General features: G+C 39.7%; 1 protein-coding gene across 2 annotated transcripts in view; it reads left to right on the top strand.

The window, feature by feature from the left end:
• The window catches only part of ntrk2a (neurotrophic tyrosine kinase, receptor, type 2a), an 83690-nt gene extending 60225 nt beyond the window's left edge, over window positions 1-23465 (top strand). The window contains exons 15-20 of one of the 2 annotated variants that reach the window (XM_056375607.1): window positions 1539-1669; window positions 6982-7154; window positions 7399-7554; window positions 8206-8296; window positions 15850-16008; window positions 18416-23465. In XM_056375607.1, the coding sequence (XP_056231582.1) occupies window positions 1539-1669; window positions 6982-7154; window positions 7399-7554; window positions 8206-8296; window positions 15850-16008; window positions 18416-18601 (896 nt within the window). In that variant the 3' untranslated portion in view covers window positions 18602-23465. The remainder of the gene's footprint in view (window positions 1-1538; window positions 1670-6981; window positions 7155-7398; window positions 7555-8205; window positions 8297-15849; window positions 16009-18415) is intronic. The other variant, XM_056375608.1, reaches the window with a different exon arrangement.
• Window positions 23466-27757: the final 4292 nt, after the last annotated feature.

Below are 27757 nucleotides of genomic sequence, written 5' to 3'. Positions count from 1 at the left end.
AATTTTCTAAAAAATCAGCTGGCATGGAGTCACGAGTTACTTAGCAACAGAGAGCAGGTTCATCGACTCTGATCCAACTGTGGGTGAGCAGGAGGCAGGAAAAGATGACGTTCATGAAACAGACAAAGAGACACATTTTTAAAATTGACATTACAGTAGAAGCTGGATCAAATTAGTGTACAACAAAACAGCAAATTCAATTACTTACTGTAAAATTCATTTCATGTATAAATGATACCATGAAATATTTCTGTAAACACGGAAAATATCCTCAGACACACAATTAAATAATGATCTTCCCTCTGCCAATTTTACTTGGGTAATAAAATAAAATTGGCAGACGGGGAAATATGCCCTCAAGAGTGTGTGGATTCTGAGTGACAGAGAAACATTTTAAGAAATGATAAAATATCATACACCCTGCAGCTATGTTTGTGTTGAAAAGAGAGAAAAATCTACAGTAACACTTTATAATACAGCCTGCCGAGGTTATTTTGTTGTATGAATAAGGTACTAATGAAATAGTGTCAGGCTCCAACAGATATGTAAATGTAAGTAGTGGTAGTGGAAGAACACAAGACTATGGGGAACAAAGGAGTAACAACTGGGCATTTTAGAGGAAAAAGGACAAATAAATTCAGCTCCAAGTATTTTTGTAAATATTGGGCACCAGGGTACAGGACTGGGTAATAAAACTAAAGTCTAGGAACACTGGTGTGTAGAAGAAAATACAATATAAATTAGTACAATTACACTCACACTGTAGAGATTTATTAATATATCTACCTAACTATATGAGTTGAAATAAGGACAAGGTGAGAAATGGGATTTTATTTTTGAGAGTTTGCTCCTAGCAGTCATGTGGAAAACAAACATACCTTTTACATCTATAGACGGCTTTTATTGAACATAACCAATCTTGTGTTTCATGAGGAACCTAGTAATTATTATTTCAATTATTTTAATCACATGGTAAGAACCGGCTATGTGGGCCCTGATGTTATGTGTGGCTGTTCTCCCCTTTTTACTCTTTAATTACATAGTAAGAAGAAAAAGGTTGATGACACTATTTTTCACAAACTTTAGTTTTGTCAGCTACTGCTGGGTCATGTGGATACCCAGATTTTTGCAAAAAATACTTGGTATAATACATTTCTCTTTTCCTCTAAGATGCCCAGTTGTTACTCCTTTGTTCCTCACAGCCTTGTTTTCCTCCACTGTACCTACATTTACGTATCAGCTGGCACCTGTCAGTATTTTGTTGGCAACCTGATTCATACAACAAAATTACATGTCGAAGTGTGGGCTGTTGTTAAATCACTGTAGTAAAATCACACAGATTGACAGGCAAATAAACCTCACATGAATTAAACTGATAAAGTTTAATAAATGAGTGAGAGTGAGAGCGGATGACATGCAGCAAAGGGTCGAATTCAAACCCAAGCCTACGTGGTACGCACTCTACCAGGTGAGCCACCAGGACGCCGCCTGGGAACTGCTTTTTGATTTTCTTTTCTCTGTCTCTCCTTGTTCAACAGTCGTCCAGCACATTAAGAGACACAACATTGTGCTGAAGAGAGAGCTGGGAGAGGGAGCCTTTGGAAAAGTCTTCCTGGCTGAGTGTTACAACCTCTCGCCTGACCAGGAGAAGATACTGGTGGCTGTGAAGGTAATCTGGAAGTCTAATTGATTTCATTTAATTTTTTTAAAACTGCAAGTTCCAGAGAAAAACATATTTCAAAAATATACAAACGGTTTTGAGTATATTTCTGCTGTTCAAATGTTAAAAACCATGTTTATGGTAATAATGCTTATTAAATTCAAATGATGTCTTAGAATAACAAATCACTGCATATTTCATATGATACAGTTAAGGCTGAATATGACACAGACATTGTGTAGTCATTGAGCTAAAACCTTTTGTTTTAGTGTTTGTACTTCCTGTTAGGCGTTTTTTAAGGGTAAGGGTTAGTCCCTGACCTCCAGAATATGTCTAAATTGGTCTATTTACAGTCGTCTTATTGTCTTTAAAATGGGAGATTAACTGTGCGATTGACTGTGAGGATTGTGGGAAAAAACATCTGTAACCAATCATCGCTCAATTGAACAAAGCACATTTTTCTTTTTTCTTTTTTTTTTTTTGGTTTTAGTAGCCTAATTGTGTTGTTGCTATTATAAAGCAAAGAGTACACGTAGAAGGACAGATTGTCTTTGTAAAAAGAAATAAATACCATCCAGTCTACAATACAAACAAGGTATTCCAATTTTTGAGGGGTTTAGTTTAGACTTTAGAATGATTGGTGGAACCAAAATGAAACCCATTATGTTATTATTGAAGGTTAGGTAAGTTGTTGCCTTCTCTACAGTATTTTTGCAATGAGATCTGACACCTGAAATACATTTGAAATATTGAACAGATTACAGCAGATAATGTTATGTTCCTGAAATGTATACATGGCATTTTGAAATGAAATCCTTCATATGGCATCTATATAGTATTTAGACTCTGTGCGCCATCGCCTCAACTCCATTTCCTCTGCCATTTTTAGAAAGTCGTTCTATTCAAGAGTTTCTTTGTAAGCAAAAGGTGGAATTACACTCAAACCGCTGACTTCCGGGGTCAAATTGAATGGTTTCTCAGGGAGCATCCTCCCATCGCATCTATCCCATCCACCCATCTCCACATCAAGCATGCTTTCTCTGCTGGTCTGCGGTGAAACAGGATCTGATTGGTGAAGAACTTCTCATTAACAATACATGACCTGCGAGAACCCCAGCCCACCACCCGATCTCCTCTCACTTCTAACTCCATCCTCCTTCACTCCCCACTTCCTCTGTCTTTCACGCCTCGCCTCTAACTCTCTCTCTCACCTGACTTTTTTTTTCTCTCTCCTCTGTCTTCATGACACTTCCAGACTTCCTCTCAAATCCTCCACCTTCTTTTCTCTTCCTACACTTCCTGTTTCCTTCCAGCTTAGCTCTAAACCGCTTGCTAGCCCACTGATGTTTGCTGCCAGCTTAGCTTCAGCTCAGTCTGTGCACTCTGTAAAATATGCACCTGAAGTTCTTGGTTGTGGAACAAGATGCTGTATGTTGCTGACTGCATGTCAAACCTGGTAAGATGTTTTATAAAACAGCACTTCAGCTAAAACTGCAGCTGTATAAAGACATGATTGTAGATGAATCATTTAATCATTAGAGTCACATCATTGATTTAAGTCCCTGAACTCATTAGATTTTTTTTTTCAATTAGCTAATGTACCACCTGCTTACAGAGTGTACAATGCACTGTTCCTGCTCTTTTCGTCCTTGTCTTATTGTCAGTTGGTATGACTCACCACTTCTCTACCGTCTTCTCTTCCTCCCCCTTGTTGCTGCATCAACAAAGATAAAATGTGATGAAGGCTGCTGGAAACAGATTTTCAAATAAACATTTCCACTGATTTGTCTTGTTTAAAGGGCTAGTTCGCCCAAATTACAAAACAAACTGAGAGGGACTCTTACTTTGGCCAAACAAAGTTCACGTGATAACAGTGAGGTCTCTGGATAATCCATAACAACTGAGACACTGTCACGGGAGATGTTTTAAAACTAGGACAACTACAACCAAAACTTACATCATGGTCATGGAAAGATTACAAGAAAATGGGCCCCCTGGGGACAGACATGTAAAAAGCCCCCAGACTGAAAGAGACAACAAAATGACTACAAACGAATTTTGCAACGTCATTTTGTGTCTCTTTATGGTCGTTTTGTGTATTTTGCTGTCATTTAGCTCTTTGTGGTTGTTTTGAATCTTGTTGCAGTTGTTTTGCATCTCATTTTGGTAATGTTGCATCTCCGTGGTCATTTTTGCATTTCTCTGTGGTCATGTTCTGTCACCTCATACTGAGGCTCTGACCCAGGGGCCCCCTGACCTCTCTGGCCTGTTCGGTGATCCATCCCTTGTTATTGTGTTTGAGTACATGAAACATGGAGGAGTCAACAAGTTGCTGAGGCATGGCTCTCACATGATATCAAAACAGCAGTTGGCATATTGAGAATGCATTTTTTTCCAAAAATGTTGTCATGGAAACAAAGGCTCCTGACGTCAGCTTCTGTAACTCAATGTTTTTTTCTCATCAGGCATTTCTTTGAAGTTGGTTCCTGTGGTTTACTGTCCAAAATCAAAGCAGTCTGAATGGTCAGATAGCACTATTTGAGAGGCTGTTTGATTTTTTCTTTGTTGATTTGAATGAATTGACCCTTTTTGTCAGCTCAGCACCAGACTTGTGCTGATGGCTGCTGTTGTACACAGTGTGGACTGAGTACACAAATTAATTCATTAAAGTCAAAATGCTGTGATATACCAGATTAAACAAAAGGATTCCTGGCACTCTTTTGATTATGTAATCTTGTTGAACAGTGATTTGCATTTGCGCTTGTTCACTTTCTGGAAGTTCTCTGAAAATCTGTGCAATATTTTGATGGAACTATGTTAATGATGTACATGAAGCAGCTCCGAGATTTGTCAGTGCACTTAATCATCATGACACCTCTTTCCTCAGTCCAAAACTCAGTCATGCATGCTACATTACAGGAACATGTTCTCCCTTGTACACCACATAACAATAGGCTACACTCACTAATAGAGCTTAATGGTCCTGATTTCAGAGTCGGCTATCAATCAGCCAGTCAGCCATAATACAGAAGCAAGTTTTGCTATTACTGTACGTTATACACTGAGCTGCCATCGATCACAGGCACACTTCAACACGTGCAAATACACATTGGCCTATGCATATGCACACACACACATCCATACAAACATACTTACACTCCTGCATGCCATCAATCATGAATACCTTCCACTTTCAATAGAATTGCCTTGCACACATGTAAATGTGAGTCACTAAATTCGCAAGCTAGAGGTTGCTGATTGCTTTTTATTTGTCCAGGGACTTGTATGTGTGCAGACCAGATGACTAAATGTGGAATATTATGGCTTTTTGCCTGGGAATTAATGCAACACTGAGTTCAGAGACTTTCTGGCTCACAGGAACGTCTCTGTTGTTACGTTCCTGAATTCAAAATTAATATGTTTTGCTCAGTACAGTGATTAATGTCTGTAACATTGGTCATTTGAGCAGTTCAGTTAGCTGATTGAACTCAGTGGCGCAATACATGTCTTTGCCAAGAAATGAAGTTTTTTTTCTCTTTAATCATGTTTTTGTATTCCACATTTCCTTTTACCAGGAGCTCAGTGTGTAAGCTACAAACAGTGCATGTATGAGAGGTAGACCATCAGCAGACCATCGTCAGTCAAATGTGGATAATATAAAAATGTAGCAATGACCCATGAGCATTTTAGTGCCACTTGTAATATGTCACCCTTTGTAAAGGTGTATAAAGGTGTAAAAGTTGTAAATTGCTCCATTAATAGTTGCATTATTCGCTAATGTTTCACAGATAAGTTATAAACCATTATAAGAATGAAGTCTGGGTTGCCAGGTTGTGCCTGATGTTTATCTTCCTCCAGTATGACACTTGCTTTGTCTTTTTACCCTTTTTTGTTCAACAAGAACAACCGTCCACCTCATCATTTAATCTCTTATCCTCTGAAAAAGCGTTTTATTAATGACTTATTAACATTTATTAATGTTAATATTACCAATGTTTATAACTTCATGGTCATGAAATCCAAGGTATAAACACCAAGTTTTTCTTTTTAATGGTCACCAGTACATGATTTATTAACTATGAATTGAAGCCATTAATTGCAATTTCTAAATCATTTTATAATGGCAGTATGAGTGTTTTTATAATCATTATCACACACAACCTCTGGAGCAGGTTGGTATTTAGTCGCACAAACTAAACCTGAAAGGTCGGACAGTCTGAGCATGTGAGAACTCATCATAGGAAAGTCAACCCAGATTTCCCATACACGTCTGTTATCACATTTCAAGCGGAGATCAGTGCATATGCTTTCATACAGTATCTCTACTGTAATAATCCATCATGTCATTATCATGCAGTATCACATTACAGTCTGTAATGTACATGACCGAGCCTCTGTGTCATGATACATGATTGGTTGAAAGTGTGTGGGTGGAGTCACAGTCTGTTTCATTTTCTGGCATCTCAGCATTCTGGATGAAAGATCACGGGTCGTTTCCGTCTTCCTGAGCTTTGTTAGTGACTTCTCCTTGTCCTTTAGACCTACGGTACATCTGTAATAGGAGCTTCTATCCGCATCGTTAGTACACAGACAAACAAACACGCTCACACGCACATACACAAGGTAGAAAAGAAACGTATATCAATGTCATGCACTGTAGGAAGACAATCAATTATTCATGTAGGACAAGAGGAATTTTCTATATTTTTCTTCTTTAGATGTGAAATGAATACAGACCCCATATAACTTTCATTCCCTGCAACTCTCTCTCTCTCTCTCTCTCTCTCTCTCTCTCTCTCTCTCTATCTCTCTCTCTCTCTCTCTCTCTCTCTCAGTCGTTCACACACTCCTTCTCTGTCTTTGTCACAGATGCTTGTATTACACAAACTGCCTGACAGATTTCCTGATTCATGCAAAGGAGACAAAGATTAGTTTCAAAGGGAAGCAGTGAATATAATGAATGTAAACAGTGCTGGACGTTGTAATGGCTTACATTAATATAAGATGTCTCCATTTTATCCTGCTCTGCTATTGTATCAGTCCTTGCTCAGTGCCAGTAATTTCACACCGTGTGTGCCGAGTTGCTGTAACTCACTTTTACAAGGCAAGACACTTACTTTTTTTTTTTCATAGTGGACATCAGCCAAATAAATTGGAGCAGACTGGGTGCAATGTGAAAATGACTAATTGGCAACAGTGTGCGTGGCATAATGTGTGAGTTTTCATTTGTCAGTTTATTAAAATGTCACTTCTGTGTGTGTGTGTGTGTGTGTGTGTGTGTGTGTGTGTGTGTGTGTGTGTGTGTGTGTGTGTGTGTGCAGACACTTAAAGAGGCCAGTGAAAATGCCAGGAAGGATTTCCACCGTGAGGCTGAGCTCCTGACCAACCTTCAACATGAACACATTGTCACTTTCTATGGAGTCTGCGTGGAGAGCGACCCCCTCATCATGGTGTTTGAGTACATGAAACATGGAGACCTCAACAAGTTCCTCAGGCATGGCTCTTTTCTTCATTATATAAGAATGTCATCAACATGGCACCTGTTTCTTTTGAAAACTTTACATCCCCTTAAAATGCCATCATGCAAACAGAGGGGTCAATAGACTAAGTTAACTGTATAGTAGATGTTAAAATGATGTTTAAAAGGTTAAAAAGTCTAGCAACACTGGAAACGCAGATGACAGGAAACAACATGACATGACTGAGTTTACATAGACTTTCCTCTTCATCCTGCATAGGGCTCACGGTCCAGATGCAGTTCTGATGGCAGAGGGCCAGACCACCAGACCTGTGGAGCTGACCCAGTCTCAGATGCTGCACATCGCCCAGCAGATAGCATCTGGCATGGTCTACCTGGCATCACAGCATTTTGTGCATCGCGACCTAGCCACCAGGTTTGTCACTTGTTGCCTTAAATAAATAAACACATCACTATACTGGGACATTTATTCAGAACCTCTATATTTTATGGCATACCTGATAATGACAAAGTGAAAACATAGTTTTTTGAACATTTTTACCAATGGAATAAAATTGATAAGATCATGTTTGATCAGTTACTTAACATAATAATTTGTTGGAAAACCACAAACCAACACAGTCGCATCATAGTGGCCAGATTGATGACTGTGTTAATACACAGTCAAGTATTTCTGAACATCTAGAAACAGAAAACAGAAGAGACGTGATTTTATTATTATCCTGTCAATCAATCAGTCAATGGTAGACCACAGATATCTACTTTTTTGCAGAATATATATTCATGTTTTCTCTACGGGCTACCTGTTTGGCTGATATCTTTTTGGGAATGGGTTAGAGTTAGGGGGTTGGAAAAGGAGAGGCATGCTGCTGCACTTTCTTCAATGAATTCACCCGCATCAAATCTGCAAATTGGCTAGTGTGTGGAACATTTTAAACTGCCATCCAAACCTTTGTAGGTTGTGATAAATACAGTAGAGGTTAAACAACCTACAGAGTAACTCAATCTTTGTAAAACAAACATTTCTGTACTTAGTTTGTGTTTGCTCATATTTGTCGTCCAACAGAAACTGCCTGGTGGGTGAGAACCTGCTGGTAAAGATTGGAGACTTTGGCATGTCCAGAGACGTCTACAGCACTGACTACTACAGGGTAGGTGTATGTGTCGATATCTTTTCTGGCCCTTCTTTTAGCCTCCCTCCTCCTTGCTGCATGGGTCCCTCGCTGCTCCTCCCCTGCATGGGCATGACTGACGGACTCTGGCAGAGTTACAGTAAGATGCTTGTTGTGGTGGGTTGACTAAACTGAGTATAGTTCAGTGAAATTGAACATGTTGTGAATAGATGATGTAGTTGATTGGAGAGGGGGAAGAAATTGCATGCTTTGTTAAGTGATTTAAGTCATAGCAAGTGTAAAATAAGAGCTGTTTATTAAGATAATTACTGCAGCATTTTCTGCCATCAAGGGCCTATTTACACCCGTTTTAAATCCAGGAATCTGCCATTCACCAGAGACATGGCTAGTAAGACAACTGCATGACAAGACACTAAAATTACAAAAAAATTAAATTAGAAACTCCTCCCAAAAAGTATAATGGTTTTTGAAAAATCAATTGGGCAGAACAAGATTCACAAAATATGAATCAATATTTTCTTTTGTAGAAAGACCACATTCAATTCAATTGCTTTAGCGTAGCTTCCATAAACAGTAAATGAACTCGGAGATATAAAATAAGAAAGGTTTTGTGTGTGTGTGTGTGTGTGTGTGTGTGTGTGTGTGTGTGTGTGTGTGTGTGTGTGTGTGTGTGTGTGTGTGTGTGTGTGTGTGTGTGTGTGTGTGAGAGTGTGTTTTTGTATATATCCAGGGACATTTAGCAGCTCTTCTGTGAGTGTCAAGATAACTCAGTAGTACCAGAGACAGTTTTTTTTCCTGCTGCACAGTAATCTGTCGGTTTTCCAAAAGGCCGAAATCTAATAAATTGTACTGATTGATTGATAGTGACTGTCCATTTTTCCTGCCCTCTCTCCCATCCACTGTGACAAACTGACAGCAGCGACAGTGACAGAGAGCTCAGGGGAGGGCGGTGAAAGAGAGAAAGAAGGAGGGAGCAGCCATTCAATGACAAGAAAAATCTCTGTTTTGAAAAAATAATAACTTATTAATAAATAATAACTTAATAACATGCAGAAAGATAACATTGGATGAATATATAGTTCAGTAATTGCATTGATTGATGCATTTTATGTTATGGATAAAAGCATGCCTATATTTTTGCCAGAATAATTACTGTTCAGTGCAGTTAAAGAAATACAAAACAAAATCATCTTTATTTAGGCGAGAGGCAGTTTTCTAGATTATAGCTTGCATATAGGCTTCTCTCTCCCTTCATCTTTGCCATTTTATAATCACAACTACTGTATTTAAAAATGTAGTTCAGTAGAAATTATGACCCATATACATGACACTGGCATGCCAAAATAAGAAAATTCCAGGTATATTTTTCTTGTTTCTCATGATTTGAAAATGACTTTACCAATAGTAGATATTCTTATTTACTGTTATTTTACAGGTAATCATATTTCACAACATGTAGAAAAACCTTTCATGACCCCAGAGCAAAGCAACAATGTTAAAAAGGTAAAAAAAAAAAAAATCTATTAAAAATTTCAAGTAATAGGTGCTCCAATCACATGGAAAAATTACTTTTCGTTAGGATTAAATTTGGAATAACGAGTTGTACATGGCATCAAATTAAATAAAAAAGATTAAGGTCTCTCCTCTTTGGTTTTCTTTTGTACTATCTCTGTGTGACGACACAGCACTCCCCCTTCTCCTCCCCTCCTTCCTTTCACCCCTCCTCAATAAAGCTAAGCGCCGAGGCTGTAGTCATAGCAACGGTTGAAGGCAGTGGCGGTGAGCCTCGGAGTTGTATCCAACGTTTCTCAGGAAGAAAAGTAATCAGAGAACTTCTGTTTAGTATGCTGTGGCAGTATGAGAAAAAGAGAGGGGGGAGAAGGAGAGAGATGAAAGTGTGGGAGACAGAGGCAGGAAGGTGGCAAAGAGACGAAGAGAATAGAAAGAGCTGGAGAAGGAGAGAGATGGAGGGAGCAGCTGAGAAAGAGAAAGGGGGAGGCAAAGGAGTGGGAGGCCAGGGAGGGAGAAAACAAGACGCAAATAAAAATACAAAACGAGTGAAGGCGGTAATAGAGCAATAAAGGAACATACACATGCCGAAGTGGGAGAGGAGAGGTCTGGAGGAGAGGCAGCCCACAGAGAAAACATCGCACAGGATAGTCAGTAACAACCAAACACATACAGGAGCTGCAGCTTCACCCAACCACAGAGCAGGATATCAGAGACACAAGAGACGCAGACAGACAGGGGGGAAACATCAGAGCGGGAGAGGTACAGGATGGTGGGAGGTAAAACACAGTGATCCACCCATATTTCAGCATCCAGGAGAAGACATAGGTGTGTGTGTGCGTGTGCGTGTGTGTGTGTGTGTGTGTGTGTGTGTATGTGTGTGACTGTGTGACTGTGAGAATGGTGTATGTGGGAACCCAGCCATGCTCTTGCGTCAGACAGGAGCAAAGATGAGTCATAGAGGAATTGGAGGCCCCCCCTCAGTGCTTATGTATGTGTTGGTGTAAGGAAATAGAAGCAGAGGCGGTAGGACCGAAGGGGCTGTGGTGACGTCATTGAATCCCCTGTTACACAATGAACCTGACAGATGCTTCAGAAGACAGACAAGGATGCAAACCACGAGTCTTTCCGTGCAGCCTTTTTTTGGTGTGTGTGTGTGTGTGTGTGTGTGTGTGTGTGTGTGTGTGTGTGTGTGTGGGTGGGGCTGGACTTGCAGTTGGAGTTGGGGAGGGTGAAGGCATATATACAGCACATTTTCTCTCTCTTAACTGATTTCATGCCCAAATGTGTAGGATGGAAGAAAATTAATTGTCTGCTTACGTTTTAACGTCGGAGCCTGACTGTTTTACGCTGCTGACACAGACTGTTGGGAAATGCTGGCAACAAAGTAGAACTAAACAATCTCTGCAGAGTAATTTGGCTCGTAAGTGTTTTGTTTTTTTTTTCAAACCATCTATGGGTCCCGATCAGCACAGACAAACAGCATTTTAATGGATCACCTGGAGACGCCAGAGTGGAGCAGTTATCTGTACAGGAGTGAGCATTCATGTGGACAGGCAAAACACAGTTTGCATGATACAGATCAATACAAAGATGATACTGTCAACATTTGATAAAATCTACCAAATGGAGCACAATTTCCTCTTGCACACGTTTTTGAAAAAAAGATTTTCCATCATCTATGTATATAGTTTTATTGTAACTACCTTTTCGATTGTAGCTATTATTATTCAAATAAAAAAACAAAACAACATATCAAAATGACATTAAGACTTACTGTATATGTTATGACAATCAAGCCAGCAGTCGCTTCACAGTTACCTAGAATGGGTAACTGGGTAACTCAAAATCGCCACTATTTAAGATTTTTCTTTTTTTTTATGTGCACACTGAAAAGAAATCCCAAACGTCCAGAATAATGCCATGAATAGTTTTTATTTATCTTTTTATGTCATACAAAGTGCAGGACACAGGGAAAACCTAAATCAAATGAGTAAAATTAGTATTTGGTGTGACCCCTTTGCTTGGTTGTTCCAAGCATCTTGGAGATCCCAGACTGAATTCATGATGTTGAGATCAGGGCTCAGTGGGGACCAGATCAGGACTTCTTGTTCTTCTTGTCCCTGAAGATAGTTCTTTATGACTCTGTAGTCTTACGTTGTACTAAAAGATGATGTTTTTTAGTGAGAGATAAATATATTGTGTGTAAGCATTTTACTTATAAGTTCATTGTCTGCATATTTGTGTCTCGAACTGAACAACATTTCCTTACTACGTTAATAACATCATCGAAGCAGCATGACATGTCCTTGAAAACAAATTTCTGTTGCAGATGAGTTGTATATAAAAAAAAGCAACATTGTTGAAAAATGTCATGTCAACCAACACATACACACACACACACACACACACACACACACACACACCACACACACACACACACACACACACACAAACATACATATGCATAGACACTAGCATTCTTGGAAATAGTTTTTTAGGTAGGGTTCCTGTGTAACAAAGAGTAGGTGGAGTTAGTCACCTAGGCCCCTCCTCCTACACTACATCCCATAATGCTTTCTTTTTAACCAGTCCAGTTGCCATGGATACCACAGCCTCCAGCAGGTCACTACAGAGAGCCCACAGCCCTCCTCTGCTTTATTCTTCCTCCTGTTTTAGGCTTTCCTGGAACACTTAGGCAGTGATCTAGCTGGAATGATGCATATTTATAAGACAGAGAGGGAGAGAGAGGGAGACAGGCGGGTTAGAGAGGGTGAGAGAAGGTGAGAACAAGTGAGAGAGAGATGGAAGGGAACAGCAAAGGAGACAAAGACTGACGACAAAGCTACTGACAGCAAAGAGAAAACAGAGACGGGGCTGATGCACCGTCAGTGAGAATCTTTAAAAGCGCTTATTCTTCAGACTTCTCCACTGTAAATTTTTTGTGCCCCTCCCCCTCCAATCAAAAGAAGATTTAATCTGAGGCTTTCCCTTCCTGCTCCTTCATTTCTTTTCTCTCCTCTGTTTTCTCTTTCAATTCAGCCTTGTTACAGCCTTGTTGAAGAGACTGCCCTTTTGTTTTCTCCTCATTCTCTCTGTCATACTCTCTAATTCAGATATGCACATACATATATATACACACACACACACACACACACACACACAAAGTTAAGAAACAAACAAAAAAATGTACCACAGCAGTTCAAGAGCCCAATATTAATATTTCAGACCATCAGGGGGAAATGATCAGCAATGATGAATAAAACAAAAAGACTAATGGACATGAGCAGGTTCAGACACATCAGTGAATAATAAATACTGTCAAAAGACTGTCTATAGAACAGAATAGAACAGAGTAGAATCAACAATGGCCGTGTCCCAAATCAATATCTATTATGGTGCTTCATATTTACTGTCTGTCTTTTTATCTGAATTCTGAGTGTCAGATTTACCCACAATACAGAGCTGTCTGGACCAGCCTCGGTTCTTCAGTAACTCTGAACTCTTAACAAAGTTTAACAATGATTACTTAGTGAGCACAAGAAACTTTTTAATACCATAACTTGGGGTCTTCCGTATCCATAAAACTTATCAACACTCTGCTTCTAAAGTAATTTAACACAACTCTGTAGTTGTTTAGCCCACAGATGTATCTATCTAATTTAAACAGGATTTAAAATGGTCCCAGTTTTCATCATGACCAAACGGTACTTTGTGTGTCCCGTCAAATATATGTCAACCATGTTGAGAATAGTGTATCTATTATATTATACACGGTGTATGTCTGTGATTTGCATTTGAGACCAGCATCAGATTTTGATTAAGAATATCGAAAGAAAATGTGCATTTTGTTGTATAAATAGTGTTGTATGGTGAAGCTTCAGTGTTGTCCCTTGCTTGGAAGTCGCTTTGGATAAAAGTGTAAAAGTAAATGTATAGTGTGTTGTAGTGTATTTAGTGTAATGTATGTCGTCTTTTTTTTTTTTACAGCATTCTATATTATCATTCTTACACTGTAACCCTTTTACATTGCTTTGGCAGAACTTACCTTCATTATGGACATGCCAATAAAGCACATTTGAATTTGACAGAAACAGGCAAATGTAAATGAGAAACAGACAAACAAGGAGGGAGACGTGGCATTACAGAGAGGAAAGCGAGGGCCTGGTTATAAAGAGTAAGAGCTGCGGAGATGAAGGCAGATATGGTTCCCAGGACGTACCAGTGAACCTGATGGCTATCTATGTGACCGTGCACATTTTATTACTCCATTAAATAACCCACTGAATAACATAGAAACAGGCCAAGTGTGGATACCAAGCCATTAATAACAAGCATAAACCTCAGAGAATGGATTGTGCTGTCTGTGTGGAGCAATGGAGCGCAGATTGGTCGGTAGATTCATGTGAAGAGAAGGAGTGAGGGTAGAGGGGAGGTTCGGTATGAGAGAGAACAGCATCAGTATACAAGGTTATGTTTCACTCAGCTCTACTATAAATAGGTTAGGGTTAAAAATTCAAGCACTGACGAATTTAACTTTAAGCCCCCTGAACTTCACTGACCTGCCAGAAGGTCCGTCATTGCAAATTCATGCTGTGCAGCAAAACAATGTTCAAACCCTAAAAATGTTATTTTAGATTCTAGTGGAGATCCCACGTTTCCTATGATAATCAATATATCAGGTTGGTTAACAGATATGTAGAATGTTTCCTATTGGATGGCATGACTGTAAACATCATATAGCTTTAATTCCATACTTAAAGCTACTAAGGGGGGAAACTGTGTTAAAGGGTTAAGCATACTGTTTTCTCTCTTTTAATGGCTGAGCGACACTGAGACATAATTAATATGTAAGACACAATAGCTTTTATGCAAACATAGTACTGTAATTACATGATACTTTAAGGCTGAGGTGCTCTCTCACCTTTTGTCACTGGTGGAGCATGAAGAGTGTTTCACACTCGGACCTCTGCCGCAGCATTAACCCCATTCAAGGCTACAGTCACAGTCTGTGGGAGTCTGAAATGAGCTGTCTGTGGTTATGAACAGTACAAACATCAAATGAATACGACAATCAAACAGGCTCCAAAGGCTCAGTTCAGATTAGAGAATAATGAAATGACCAATTGTCTCTCAGAGTGCCTGTGAGTTCCTCAGCAGTTGATTTCTGCTTTCCGAGAATCACTGGGACTCATCATATTGTTTGATACAACAATTAAAATGAATAGGGTCAAAATTTAATTATTTTTCTTACTTGAAATCCACTTGCATAGGACACTAGCAGTACACATACTGTATTCTGCAATAGTTTATTCTGGCTCACACATTTTATAGCATACATTTGATTGCTTCCTCAAATGTTTTTTTTTTTTCTTTTGATCCATTGGCTGATTACACACTTTCTATTTATCTATTTATCCTCTAAACAGCTATGAATGCGCATGTGAATGGGTGAATGTGGCTTGTAGTATAAAGCACTTTCAGTGGTCAATGGGACTAGAGACTAGAAAAGGGCTATATACTGTAAGTGCAGTCCATTTAATAGTGATGGGTGGCCAGTAAATTAGTGCATATACCCTCTTCGTTTTAGGGAATGTAAAAAGCAATACTCGCTCGATCTTCTGTTAAATAAAAGTATATGCTCATCAGAATTGAGGTGTGCTACGGTCAGGGAGATGATGGAATCTACTACGCCATACCACCAAACCATACTTATTTAAATGCCTCAGGCAGCAGTTTGGAGGAATGAAATGTTTGCAGCACCATTTTAAAATGTATTGAAATTTCTGAGTGAACCTTGGTGAGAAATGTGAAAAGCTGCGTGACCGTGCATTCGAAATGCATGATGCCTCAGAATAAAATGAAAAGAAAAGACTTGAATATAGAGCGGTCATGTCTGTCAGAGGATGGGATGACTCTGAAGATGCTTAACTGCTCGCACAATCTTTATTCTGTCCTCTGTTCACTCTACGCTATACTGACTTTACACTCTCTCTCTCTCCTTGTTTGTGTGTGTGTGTGTGTGTGTGTGTGTGTGTGTGTGTGTGTGTGTGTGTGTGCGTTAAAAGGTCGGAGGTCACACCATGCTGCCAATCCGCTGGATGCCCCCTGAAAGCATCATGTACAGAAAGTTCACCACGGAAAGTGATGTTTGGAGTCTAGGAGTCGTTCTCTGGGAGATCTTCACCTATGGAAAACAGCCTTGGTACCAGCTCTCCAACAATGAGGTACAGAACACAATACAGTCACTTATTATAACTCTGACACCTCTATAAACACCTCTAAACACACCAGCAGACAGCATTACTGATCTATCACAACAAAACATTAGTGTAGTGAAAAGTACAAAGCAGAAACTTTATGTAAATGTTCCCCTGGAAGCACTTTCAGCTTAATAAGTAATGGCAAACAACATGTTGCAGCCCGCAGATATGAGGAAACAGCCCTTTGGTTCAAGTAAATTTAAATATTTGATCAATTGTGTGAGCAGTTTTCCCATAGGTATACATTTTGTGAATCTTTCGGCCTGAGTCACCTCATTATATAAAGGTAAGGCACATGGCTTAGAAACTTGATAAGTTGTTTATCATTTTGTGATGTCTTGAATTAATTGTAAGGTAAGACGCAGAGCTGGGGAACCAGGTTTTGCTGGTTTTGCTCTAAAGCGCAGAAGCTGTCTGGCATCGCTGTCAGGCTGGTGCAGGAGCAGATGTGTCTTGTGTTTTGAGTGGAAAGGCTTTTCTTGAAAAGGACTCACAATATTTCCCCTTCTTTTTTCTGACATGGATCACGCTGAATTTTGTGGTCTGGTGGCACTGCTGCAACTAAGTGTCTGTTCTTTTTTGCTCAGGACAAAAGCTTTGTTCCCTAAGTGTCGTTTTACCAACAGCGAGCAGCGACACAGTCAGTAGATTTTGTTCTAAATAAGAATCTCCACTCAAACCACCTAAAACTGAGAAAATGAACCAATATGGGAGCCAAAGGTGGAACCAGTGAATGTTTGACACTTTTGCTAAATTATCTAAATAATTAACCTTTTATCAAGACAGTTGCCGTTTTAAACCCACTAACAATAATTATTGGCCTGCCTGTGGGTTAGTTACTGTGATACAGACTCATACTCAGCAGCCAAACATGTTTTTAACTCACATAACTTAAATTTAAATTCCACTGAAGAGGCTGAACCTTTGGCAAAATGTGTAAAAGTGATGCAAAATACTGTATATCTAAAGTAAAGTATTTTCATTGATTTGCACCCATACAAAAAACTTCCTGCTTTTGACAATTTCAGTCAGTGTAAACATCATAAGAGCTGGGACAAGCTGTTTGAGAATATATCTGATGCTGAAATAAGATGATTGTAACTCACTGAAATTACATTAGATTACTGACATAACAGGAAACCAAATCGCTCAATTTGAAATGCCGTATTAAATGCATTTCTTATTATGCATTAGATTAATAAGTAAACAATTGGCTGTCGCCTCTGAATAATTAATAACTCTTACAAATCTTCCCTTCACTACACCCAGGGTCTTGACCCAGTTTCCAGGAAACACAGCTGCATCAGAGCCTTTCAACCCTTCACCTTAACCTTAACCTCAACATCATGAACCGCCTTAGGACCAAAATTAACCTTTAGCCCCGTCCACCCTTTTCTTTATCATTTATATCTCTCAGATTTCTGCTGATTCACAGTTCACTCACCTCCTGACCAAAATTCGAGGCTCAGATATCTTCTAAACAGGATATGGGCTTTTGTTTCAAAATGAGATTTCCATTTTATATCGACTCTCACAAACTGATTCCCAGTTAGTAATGGCTTGGCAAAAAGATAATAATCTTACTGATCGGATCATTAAAAATTTAGAGATACCTAATGGTAATCTTCAGGTATTACAATGTTTTTTTTCAAAATGGTTATTTAGCGATTTGGAAGACACAGGTGCTTTTTTGGGCGCTTAATAGAAGCCGATAATTGGTATTCATTCCACACACAGCAGGGTGTATTTAATGTCTGAGGAAATTATAAAATGCTTAATTATATTACAGGCAAATAACAGTATAGATATTTTCCAAACTGCTGCCAGAGGATGATATATTCTCCCTGTACTGAGGAGAGCTTTCCTCTGCACACAGCAGCTAGGTTTCAACAAAGTGTCTTGATCCACAAATCTTCATCCTCAAGGAGATTTAAAGCTCAAAACTGTATTTTTCTTTTCATTTATATATAAGGAAATATATCAAGTTTGCTGAGACACTACATTCATTGTACAGTTTATGTAGGTAAATCTATCGGTGGAGACTTTACTCTCACACAGTTATTGAGGAATTGCATCGGATTTGTCTGGATGACTGCTCCAGTGCAGTGTAATTTCATCAATTCAGTAAATAATTTATTCACTCTGACATTCTCACTGTGCGCCACTGCAGGTGAAGCAGCTTTACCAAGCAGATGCTCCATCATCTTCACTGGAGTTTGAAAATGCAGAAAGTTATGGATTTCAGCTTGAATTGATTGGGGCTGTGCCTGCTTTTTTTTTCTTTTCTTTTCTCTTCTTTTGCAACAGAGGGTCAAGATTACGGCTGACATCAAACCTGAGGTCTTTCTTTTCTCTGTTTCTTCCTCTGTAGGTGATAGAGTGTATAACCCAGGGCCGGGTGCTGCAGCGCCCCAGGACCTGTCCTAAAGAAGTCTACGACCTGATGCTGGGCTGCTGGCAGAGAGAGCCACACATGAGACTCAACATCAAAGAAATCCACGGCTTGCTCCTCAACTTGGCTAAGGCCTCGCCTGTATACCTGGATATACTGGGCTGAACGCAGGCGGAGGACGGAAGAGAGTTATGAGTGTGTGTGTGTGCGTGTGTGTGTGTGTGTGTGTGTGTGTTTGTGACAGAGAAATATGTCTGTTAAGGTGGGGATGGTTACATCCAAGTGTGTATGAACATTTGAGGTTGCATGTATGCGTGTGTTTGTGTGTGTGTGTGTGTGAACATGGTGATACCTCTGAATGAAGTTTGTGTGCGTGCAAGGTACCGCTGTACAGGATGTGAAGCTATTATCAAACTCTAAAAGGCAATCAAAAAGTTCTTCAACTCGTCCCCAATCGTTTCTGTCCTCCCTACCAATTTCCTCTCCTTTGTGCACCACTATTCCTTCCCTCTTTCCTTCCCGAAGAGACATTTACTAAGAGTAATTTAACTTTGGAGGAAAAAAAAGCTTCTCCCTTCTTTTCAAATGCTTTAAACTGACTGGGGCTAAACTGATGAAACCTGATTAACAGGACTTTAAATTTAGTGACTCATTCGTCGCTGCCTGTCGGACAACAGGACCCGTTTGAACATCCGGAAATGTCAAGGAGGCGCAGCGTGGGGGAGGATGTCCAGAAGCTTCAATCCTTTGCGTGTAAATATGAGACTGAACGGCAGTGAGACGTTTCAGAGGAAATGGCTCTGTGAGATGTCGAGCCATAAACACACTGTGTTTTCCCCTCTCACCTTGTCTTGTCTGTTCGTCCTTTCTTTCTGTCTGTCTCTCAGAACTGTACACGAGTATTAATGTGAAGATTCATCCAACATGGCTTGCGGGAAAGACTACACAAGTGACGATTAACACACCGGTTAACATACAGTAGATTGACTGTAACAGAATAATGACCAAAACAACAGGAGGGGAAAGTAAACACAATCTGGTTTTGTTTCTGCCTGTCAGATAAAATCAGGAGGTGAGATTGGATGATTTCTGGTTGGCCAATTTCACTGATTACAAAAAAAAAAAAAAAAAGCAAGAGCAGCAACAAAAGACTAACAATACAGTGCCAACTGAGGCTTAACTGAGCTGCTGTGGTCAAATAATTATTCAGAAAGAAGGCAAAGGTATTCTACTATACTGTAATGATGAATATTAGAAATGTAAAAAAGCTCCACAATATCTCCTCATGCAACAGATTGTCATACATGATTTTAAGGATATATGCACTCATATCTGCATACTGCATTTTACCATTGTTTTCTTTTACATATCACTTTGCTAAGGCCTGGACTGCACTGTCATACAGCACAGGGTAACACGATAACCCCCCCCCCTTCACCCACCCACCAAAGTGACAGATGCTTCGCTTGTGATGTCAAGCGCTCGTGTCGGAGGTCAATTGATTCATTTGTCCGCAGCTGTCTGACTATTGCAAGGCCTTGGTGTTGGGGGTATTGGGGGTGTAAAGGTTGCTAAGGGAGGCTGGGTTTTGAATGGTCAGATCACGGTCAGATGTGTGGGCGACGGCGCTGGAGAAGGTGTGGTTCATTTGGTCAACCCATATTAAATCATCAAGGCTCTCAGCACTCAGACATCCTTGAAAACCACATCTGTGCTAGAGGGGACGCGCGCACACACAAACACACACACACGCACTGTATACCTTATCCTGTCATCCCTCCATCTCCACAAACACACACACACACACACACACACACACACACACACACACACTGAAAGACACTCAAAACGGGCTGAGAAGGAAATTGAATTGTGCATGTTTTATTATTTGAGCGGTGCAGTGCTTTAGCCAGGGCCCGTCCTCTGTAATGGTGTAATGTATATTTCATTACAGCCTAATGGGCTCCATTAGCACAGTCTCCTCACAGACATTCAAGACTTATTGTTTTATGGCTGAGAAGGAAGGATGGAGAGGAGTAGGAGAAGAAAACAGAGAGAGGACTGAGGAGCGGTGGAGAGGAGAAATAAGAGGAGAGGTAATAACGCATATTGGGGAAGAAATGGGGAGAAAGGGAGAGAGCTCAGAACAGAAGCAATGGGGTAGAAAGTTGAAGATGGTGGGAGAGAAAATGTAGGAATGGGTCATCTAGAGAAAAGACGAAGGAGAATGAGAAGACAGTGGAGTGAAAAAAGGACGGAGAGGGAGAGAGAGGAGGTGTGAATGTCCTGAGGGACAAAGTAAGAGTGAGCATCCGCCATTACTGCGGCCTGCAGATGTTCTAATAAACCACAACTTCAACTTCACGCTCCCATCACAATCCTATGGCTGCCCTCAACCACACACACACATTCTCCTCACACATTTTACTGGCAGTCCACCAACAGCTTAAACTGAAAATGAACTCAATAATGCACCACACATCCCCATGATGGAGAACCACTTCACTCACTTACGGTACAGCTCACATATCTGGTCAAACGCTGACAGACACACTGTATATACAACAGCTCACATGCATGCAACGAAACACATTTAATGTTTGTTTTTGCGTTTTACTGGGGCATATTTTACTCTTTACACACATATTGAAAAGTCATAATCACTGCAGTTTCACTAACAGCCATTTGAATTAGATGTAAAACATCAATCTGGAATTATAAGTCTTATTTGTTTATTAACAACGGCACTTGATGGTATTGATGTTTGTGAACTTGAAAATGATGTTGATTTTATTGATTTATAGTATTATTATTTATAAATTAAGAAGCATTTTGTACATTTCTTTCTATATCTAAAGTTGCCTTTTGCAACAACAAACTGATTGAAACTGAACACTGGTTTAATAGATTATGTTTTAGCAAATGTGTAAGATAATCTTGAGTGTATATGTATTTTTATGTCAGGCTCCCTCTTAACAGCTACCTAGTCTGTCCTCATGTACACTGTACACTCTACAACAGGGATGGATGTTTCACCAGTCTGTCACATTTGTAGGTTTAGTTTGCCATATTGCAAAATTATTGTCACCTGTCAGCGCATGAATGCAAGAGGTAACAGCTGCAGCATTGCCGGTGCAGGCTAACAGGGTCTCCAAATCCATCCCTGCTGTACAGTACAGTAGAGTTTGCACTGAGTCAGCACACTCGACTCTATTCAAAAACTTGCCACACAATATCTCTGTGCAATAACAGAGGGCAGGGCGTGTGAGGGCCTGTGTGTGAGCTGGAAAAAACTGTGAGAAACGAACACAGTACGAACGACTCAGATGTCAAAAGAGTAGATTACCTGCTGTTTCCTTTTTTTCTTCTTCTTTTTTTTTTTCTTTTTTTTTTAATAATGAACTGTGTCAAGTTGGATGGCAGTGATTTTTTGACAGTTCAAGGAAGAGGCTGTGAGAGGGATGTTTGTTATGATGAAGACTTGTCAGCACAACGCAGCAGCGCTCAGTGAACTGGTAACATAACTGTGGCTGAAGATGGGCTGTCTTTGAATCCATGCCTCAGACCAAAGGTACTGGTCAAACACAGGAAAGAAAAGGAGGAAAAACAACAACTGCTGTATGAACGGATATCTCAGAAAAGGAGGGACTGACAATCACAGACTTCTCTCTTTCTCTCTCTTATTCAAGTGACCTACTGTAAAATAGACTATTCAACCAACTTTCCTCTTCTATGCTGCCTATACTGTACGTGATAGTCTTAAACTTTGGTCTCTAGAAGTGCTACTTTTTCTTTTCTTTTTTATTTTGTAAAATGAAATAACAGCGAGAGGAATGAACAAAAATACATGTACAAATGTGAATAAGCTGCTGAAAGAAATAAGCGTCGCTAACTGCTGTGTCCGAGACTGTGTCAGTATCTAGATTGTACTCTTTTCTTCTTTTGTCTTAGAAGTGGAGGGCAGAGAATTGGGAAGCTGCATGGGGCTCACAAATACACAAAATGACATACAGCAGCCCCCGGGATGCAGAGCGATGTTTGCTCATTCTCTCGGCGGTGTGTTTGTGTGTGTGTGTGTGTGTGTGTGAGTGTGTGTTTGGAGAAGGCTGATTGATGCCAGAGTGAGTCAGGAGGGATCCGTAGGCTGGGCTCAGACTCGAGCGAAATCCTTGTTCAAATGCAAAGAGATTCACCGGAGGAATCAGGGACTGATTTGTTGTCGCTGTTCACAGATTCATGATAAATGACTTTACCTAGGTGTGTAGGTTTGAGGTTGGTATTATGGCAGCTAAGATTTATGGAATCACTCAGTTGTTTTATTTATGACTCGAAAATCAGCCTTCTTCTCTACACAATTTACAAAAGCCTAGGTTTCACAGAAATATATGAGCAATATTTACAGATATTTTCCGTTGCCTATCTCCTTACTGTAAATGAGTTTGGTCTAAATCATGTGATTCATTGGACTGGAACATATCTCACACAAGGTCCAGATGCACGTCACGACTTAAGGAGTATTATTATCCATATCACATTTACTCCCCTCTCTCTCACAACACTAACATCACAGTCTAAGCTAAGAGAGCTGAAATATCATAAAGGTCATCTTTGAGATTACCTGCGTGCTTGGATGCTTGTGAAGCCCTGAAGAATGTATTACCACAAAAAAAAACTGCTTCTCTGCAAAAAACAAAACAGAAAAAGAAAAAATGAAGCCAATTTTGCTATATGCAGTATCTCTGTTTTTCAGTACCAGATTTCTTTTTTTGATTCTGTGCTATTTGTCTCTTTGTTTAAAGGGTTTCACTGCTGCCACCGTGGTAGAAAAAAAGGAGGATTTTGAATGTTTTGTGGATGTTTGGATTGTAAGAGGCTTAAAATAGGACAAAGGACAAAAAACGCTGGAAGGTTTCTGTATTAAAAGAGATGTTAAAATGTTATTTGTATACCTAAAAATACTCTTCAAAATGTTAGAAGCAGCTGTACCTATTGCGAAACACAAGGTAATTAAAAGCTGGAAATAGTCCGACTGATGCAGCCAATGTTCTGTCTTTGAAAGCAGGTTGTTATTCAGTAAAGCAAAAGTTTTGATGCTACCAATCTGTGCTTTGCTGGTACACACACACACACACGCACACACACACACACACACACACACAAACACACACACACAGAGAAACACACACCAGAAGAACTTGAACAGTCATACAGTTGCGTGGTGGAAATGATCATAGTGAGTCATGATGGTAATGATGGTGATGACGATGATATGATTTCTATGAACGTGGACCAGTCTGTCGTGATACAATGTAATTAATAAAAAGTGTTATGTCACATCAAAGCTCCTGCAAGTGAGTATAATGAATGGTTATGTGTGTGTAAAAGTGTGTGTGTGTGTGCGTGTATGTGTTAAGAGAGGCGAATCACACACTCCTCAGCAAACAGAGGGATATGCAAAAGAAAGTGAGAGGTTTGGTTAGTAACAGAAGACGTACTCAGGCATGCTCTGGGCGGTGTGAGAGCAACAGGAAAATATGCGAAATTGAATTCAGTGATAGAGCTGGACTGTGTGAGTGATGCTACATCTCTCTCATTCTATTAATCCCAGTATAAATCCAGTGTCTTTTAAGAAAGAAAGAAAGAAAAAAAAAAACTTGCTTGGTTTGCAGATTAGGAGCAGGCTGAGAGCTTTTGCGGGGAATTGTACTAGCAAATTGGACAGAAGAGTACCCCTAAATCCCCGATGCAATTAAGCAACAGCTGAATTAATCTGTTCTTTTTACACAGAACTCTGTCTACAATTTATCTTTTAATAAAAACGTCATTGGAAAGGAAATGAGAAATGCACAAGGCGCACAAAATTCACCTTGGTGTAACAGGGTGTATGTGTGTGTGTGTGTGGGGGTGTGAAGGAAGGGAAAATACTTAGACTGAGCATATTGTGTGTGTGTGTGTGTGTGTGTGTGTGTGTGTGTGTGTGTGTGTGTGTGTGTGTAAAAAGCAAGTGGTAGTAATGCTCTCCTTAGTGTACAGTGTAGAAGTCCTGTACTCAGCACTTCAACCTCATAAATAACACTTTTAATCAAAGAACACACACACACACACACACACATACACAAGTTGTAAGGATGAGGGAAATGAGGGAACATAAAAGCTGATCTACTGTGCGTCCTGGTGAGACAAACAGAGGAGCAGATGTCACTCTCAAAAGACTGGGGCAATATTAGCGATTAATTTACAATTGTACAACATGTAACCAAAATGTCCTGACTGGTAAATCCTGCTAAACATCTTCATCATAACAACTCGCCTTCCCTCTGCCTTGAGACAGTATTACCACACCCTTGATCTCAATTAGTACACGCTTAACCTCAATAATTGTGGTCTAAAACTGTTGTTCTTGAGTAAAAAGTACTGTGGGCGAGACCAGAGGACTCTTAAGTAATTTCCTTTAGGAATTTTAATTAATTAAAGCTGGTTTGCTTTAAGGAAGTATTTAAGTAATACTAATCTGTTTTCTGGCAGATTGTTTTGGCAGCCTGTAAAGGGTGTGGTTTGGGATTCAGGGGCCTTGAGCTTTGGTGTAAATACATCTTGACCCTCAGATCATTAAAGATCCCCTCCAGACCAGCCCTGTCTCCTCGAAATTATCATTACTTTATTAAATTATTACAAATATATCTTGAAGGAAATTCAACTGCGACAACAGCTGTATCAAATTTTGTTATGGTTTATTATTATGGTTATGTCTAGCACTTGGTTAATGTTAGGGAAAGACCCTATTAATGTACATTTCACCAAAACCATGATTTTCCCCTAACCTTGACCAACATGTTCTTGTTGCCTAAACCCCTAAACCCCAGTCTGTGATATTATTGTCATGTAATTTGTACACCCAGCATCCACCCCATGCTGATGCTGGTGCAGTTCACAAATGTAGCCTTTCATTCAAACCAACATCCAGCCAGCAATTATGTTTGTCACCAAAACATAATTGGGGAAAACAATTTGACAAGAAGATTGCCCTTTCCGAAGTTTGCTGGACACAACAGTTCTCCTATTTCACTGTAAAATTCATTCTCAGTTTAGACCACTGGAGATTTCAAGTTCTCACATCACTAGTTGTAATGTCTGAAACTGAGATCCACTCAAAAATGTGTTTTGCTTATTATTACTCACTTGGATGTTTGACCTTCACTGTTCAGACTGACGGACGGTTTGCTCAGAGTTTGACACTATAACATTGTTTTCACATTCATCTGCTGAAGGAGGAAAGTTTCTCCATGTTTACCTAATGTTCACACGTGAAACCCAAACCTCACTTGTAAGTAATCTTTCCACCGCAAGTCACCAACATGAACGTGCTCCATAATATTTCAAAAATCATCATTTTGTCTAATCTGCCTCTGCCCCAGTCAGCACTACCTAAAATACAGACCGCATTTTCTATAGGCCAAGCTATGTTTGATTCTGAAATTATAAATGTAAACGACACCAACTCATGAGAAACATTAATGTACTTCTACAAAACCTTATTATTGAAAAGAAACCCTGCAAAAGGCTTCTCTGACTGGGTTGCCATGCCAGGCTACAGCAGGCAAACAAAGAATTAACACTGATAACTGAATGGAACATAAACAAAATAGAGAAAAGCAGCCTGAACGCCATCAACACCAGCAAAGCCAGTGAGGTCATGACAGACTGACAGGTGCTGCGGAGACATATCTGAGTAACCAGGAGGGAAGAAAAGTCGTTGACCACAAAGTGCACTGACACGCTACAAACTGAGATGGTGATATGATAGTTGGAGAAAATCACGCACGAGCTAGTTTTGGACAAAGAAGAAAACAGTAAGCATTATGTCGACCACAAATAATGTTGAGTTATGACTAAACGCCACAAGTAAAGAAAGCAAAGCTTGTAAGAATTGTGTGTGATTTAGTACAAACAGTTTAGTCAGACATTGAGTTTCAAAAAAATGCAACCAGTGGGAGGCAAGATCTTGTGCATGATACAGTATGGACAACCAAATAATGAGGAGAAAACCATTTCATTATGTTCTCAAGATTAAATGTAGTAGTTGTTTAAATGGACCTTGTATTCAAGCAGCGCAACAGCTGAAAATTGTGTGTGTGTGTGTGAGTTCAAAGCTGAACAAAGCCTGTCAAATGGTTCTGAATCATCCGAAAAAGGAAACACGTCACCTGACCTGAGTGACTGAAAGACAATATCCCAGCATTTTTCATCATTTTCCAGCCACGGAAATAATTGCCGCCAAGCCAAGGCATAGAGTCTCTATCAAGCGTGCTGCACATCAAAGCCTTGGTAATGTTGTTACTAACTATAGCCTGCCTCTATCTTAATACTATACTATTAGCTTTAGCCTCATCCCAGAAGATCTAAAAGCAGCAGGGAACTGTTGCTCGGAGAAAATGTGTCATTATTACAGAAACACAGGCTTAGAGAGAAAACACACAACAGAACAATGGTCCAGTGGAGACAAAGACGAAGTGAGCCAAAGCGGCTTCATGATGACGTGGACCAATTAGAGATTTTTAAGACAATGACAGGCAGTCATTAGTGGTTAATCCTTCACTGCTGCACCTGTGTGGTGACATCATCGCCACCGCAGGGAGGAGTGTTCATGTGGATGCGTTCCCCCGCGAATGTGAGCGTCTGTTTGTGTGAGAGTGATTTATGGTTGTTCCCAGCGTAGCAATATCGAGCATAAAGAATGTTTTATAACTGAATCCATGTTCCCTCTGAATTTTATTATTCGAACAGTATTCAACTGAAAATTGCTTGACTGGTTGTGTATTTCTACAACCCTTACATTTCTACTTAAAAGCAATTACATTTAAAGAGGAATACAATGCCAACATTTTAACATAATGAAGAAACATTTTTAAGGAGCAGATGTGCGACACTTTTTATTTGATTTCCTGACAATATCCACTCACAAACTGAAGCATGATAAATTTGTTAACGGGGAACTGTTTAAATGTTAATGTGTGACATATTAAAACATAGGGAAAGAGTGGCCCACATAAAAAGAGTCATGAAGTCATCAAACAGACTCAGCCACGTCAGTTTCATAACAATATCTAAAGTTTGCTATCATACCACAGAAGAAGACTCTCATTACTTCTTGCAAAGGTTACATAGACTCACTTTAATACTGAAAAAGTCCACAGTGATGACAAGTAACAACAGGTTTACTTAATTAACATTTAATTGAGACCCCTTTCTCTCCCCAGCCTCAACCAATAGTTGCATTTGCGTGCCTAAACCTGACCACTCAGAGGTGCAGGTGTATTGTCC

This window comes from Seriola aureovittata, chromosome 5 (assembly GCF_021018895.1).
Source record: "Seriola aureovittata isolate HTS-2021-v1 ecotype China chromosome 5, ASM2101889v1, whole genome shotgun sequence".
In the NCBI taxonomy this organism is placed as follows: Eukaryota; Metazoa; Chordata; class Actinopteri; order Carangiformes; family Carangidae; genus Seriola; species Seriola aureovittata.
The sequence above is the reverse complement of the archived record's forward strand: the minus strand, read 5'-3'. Positions and strand labels throughout refer to the sequence as shown.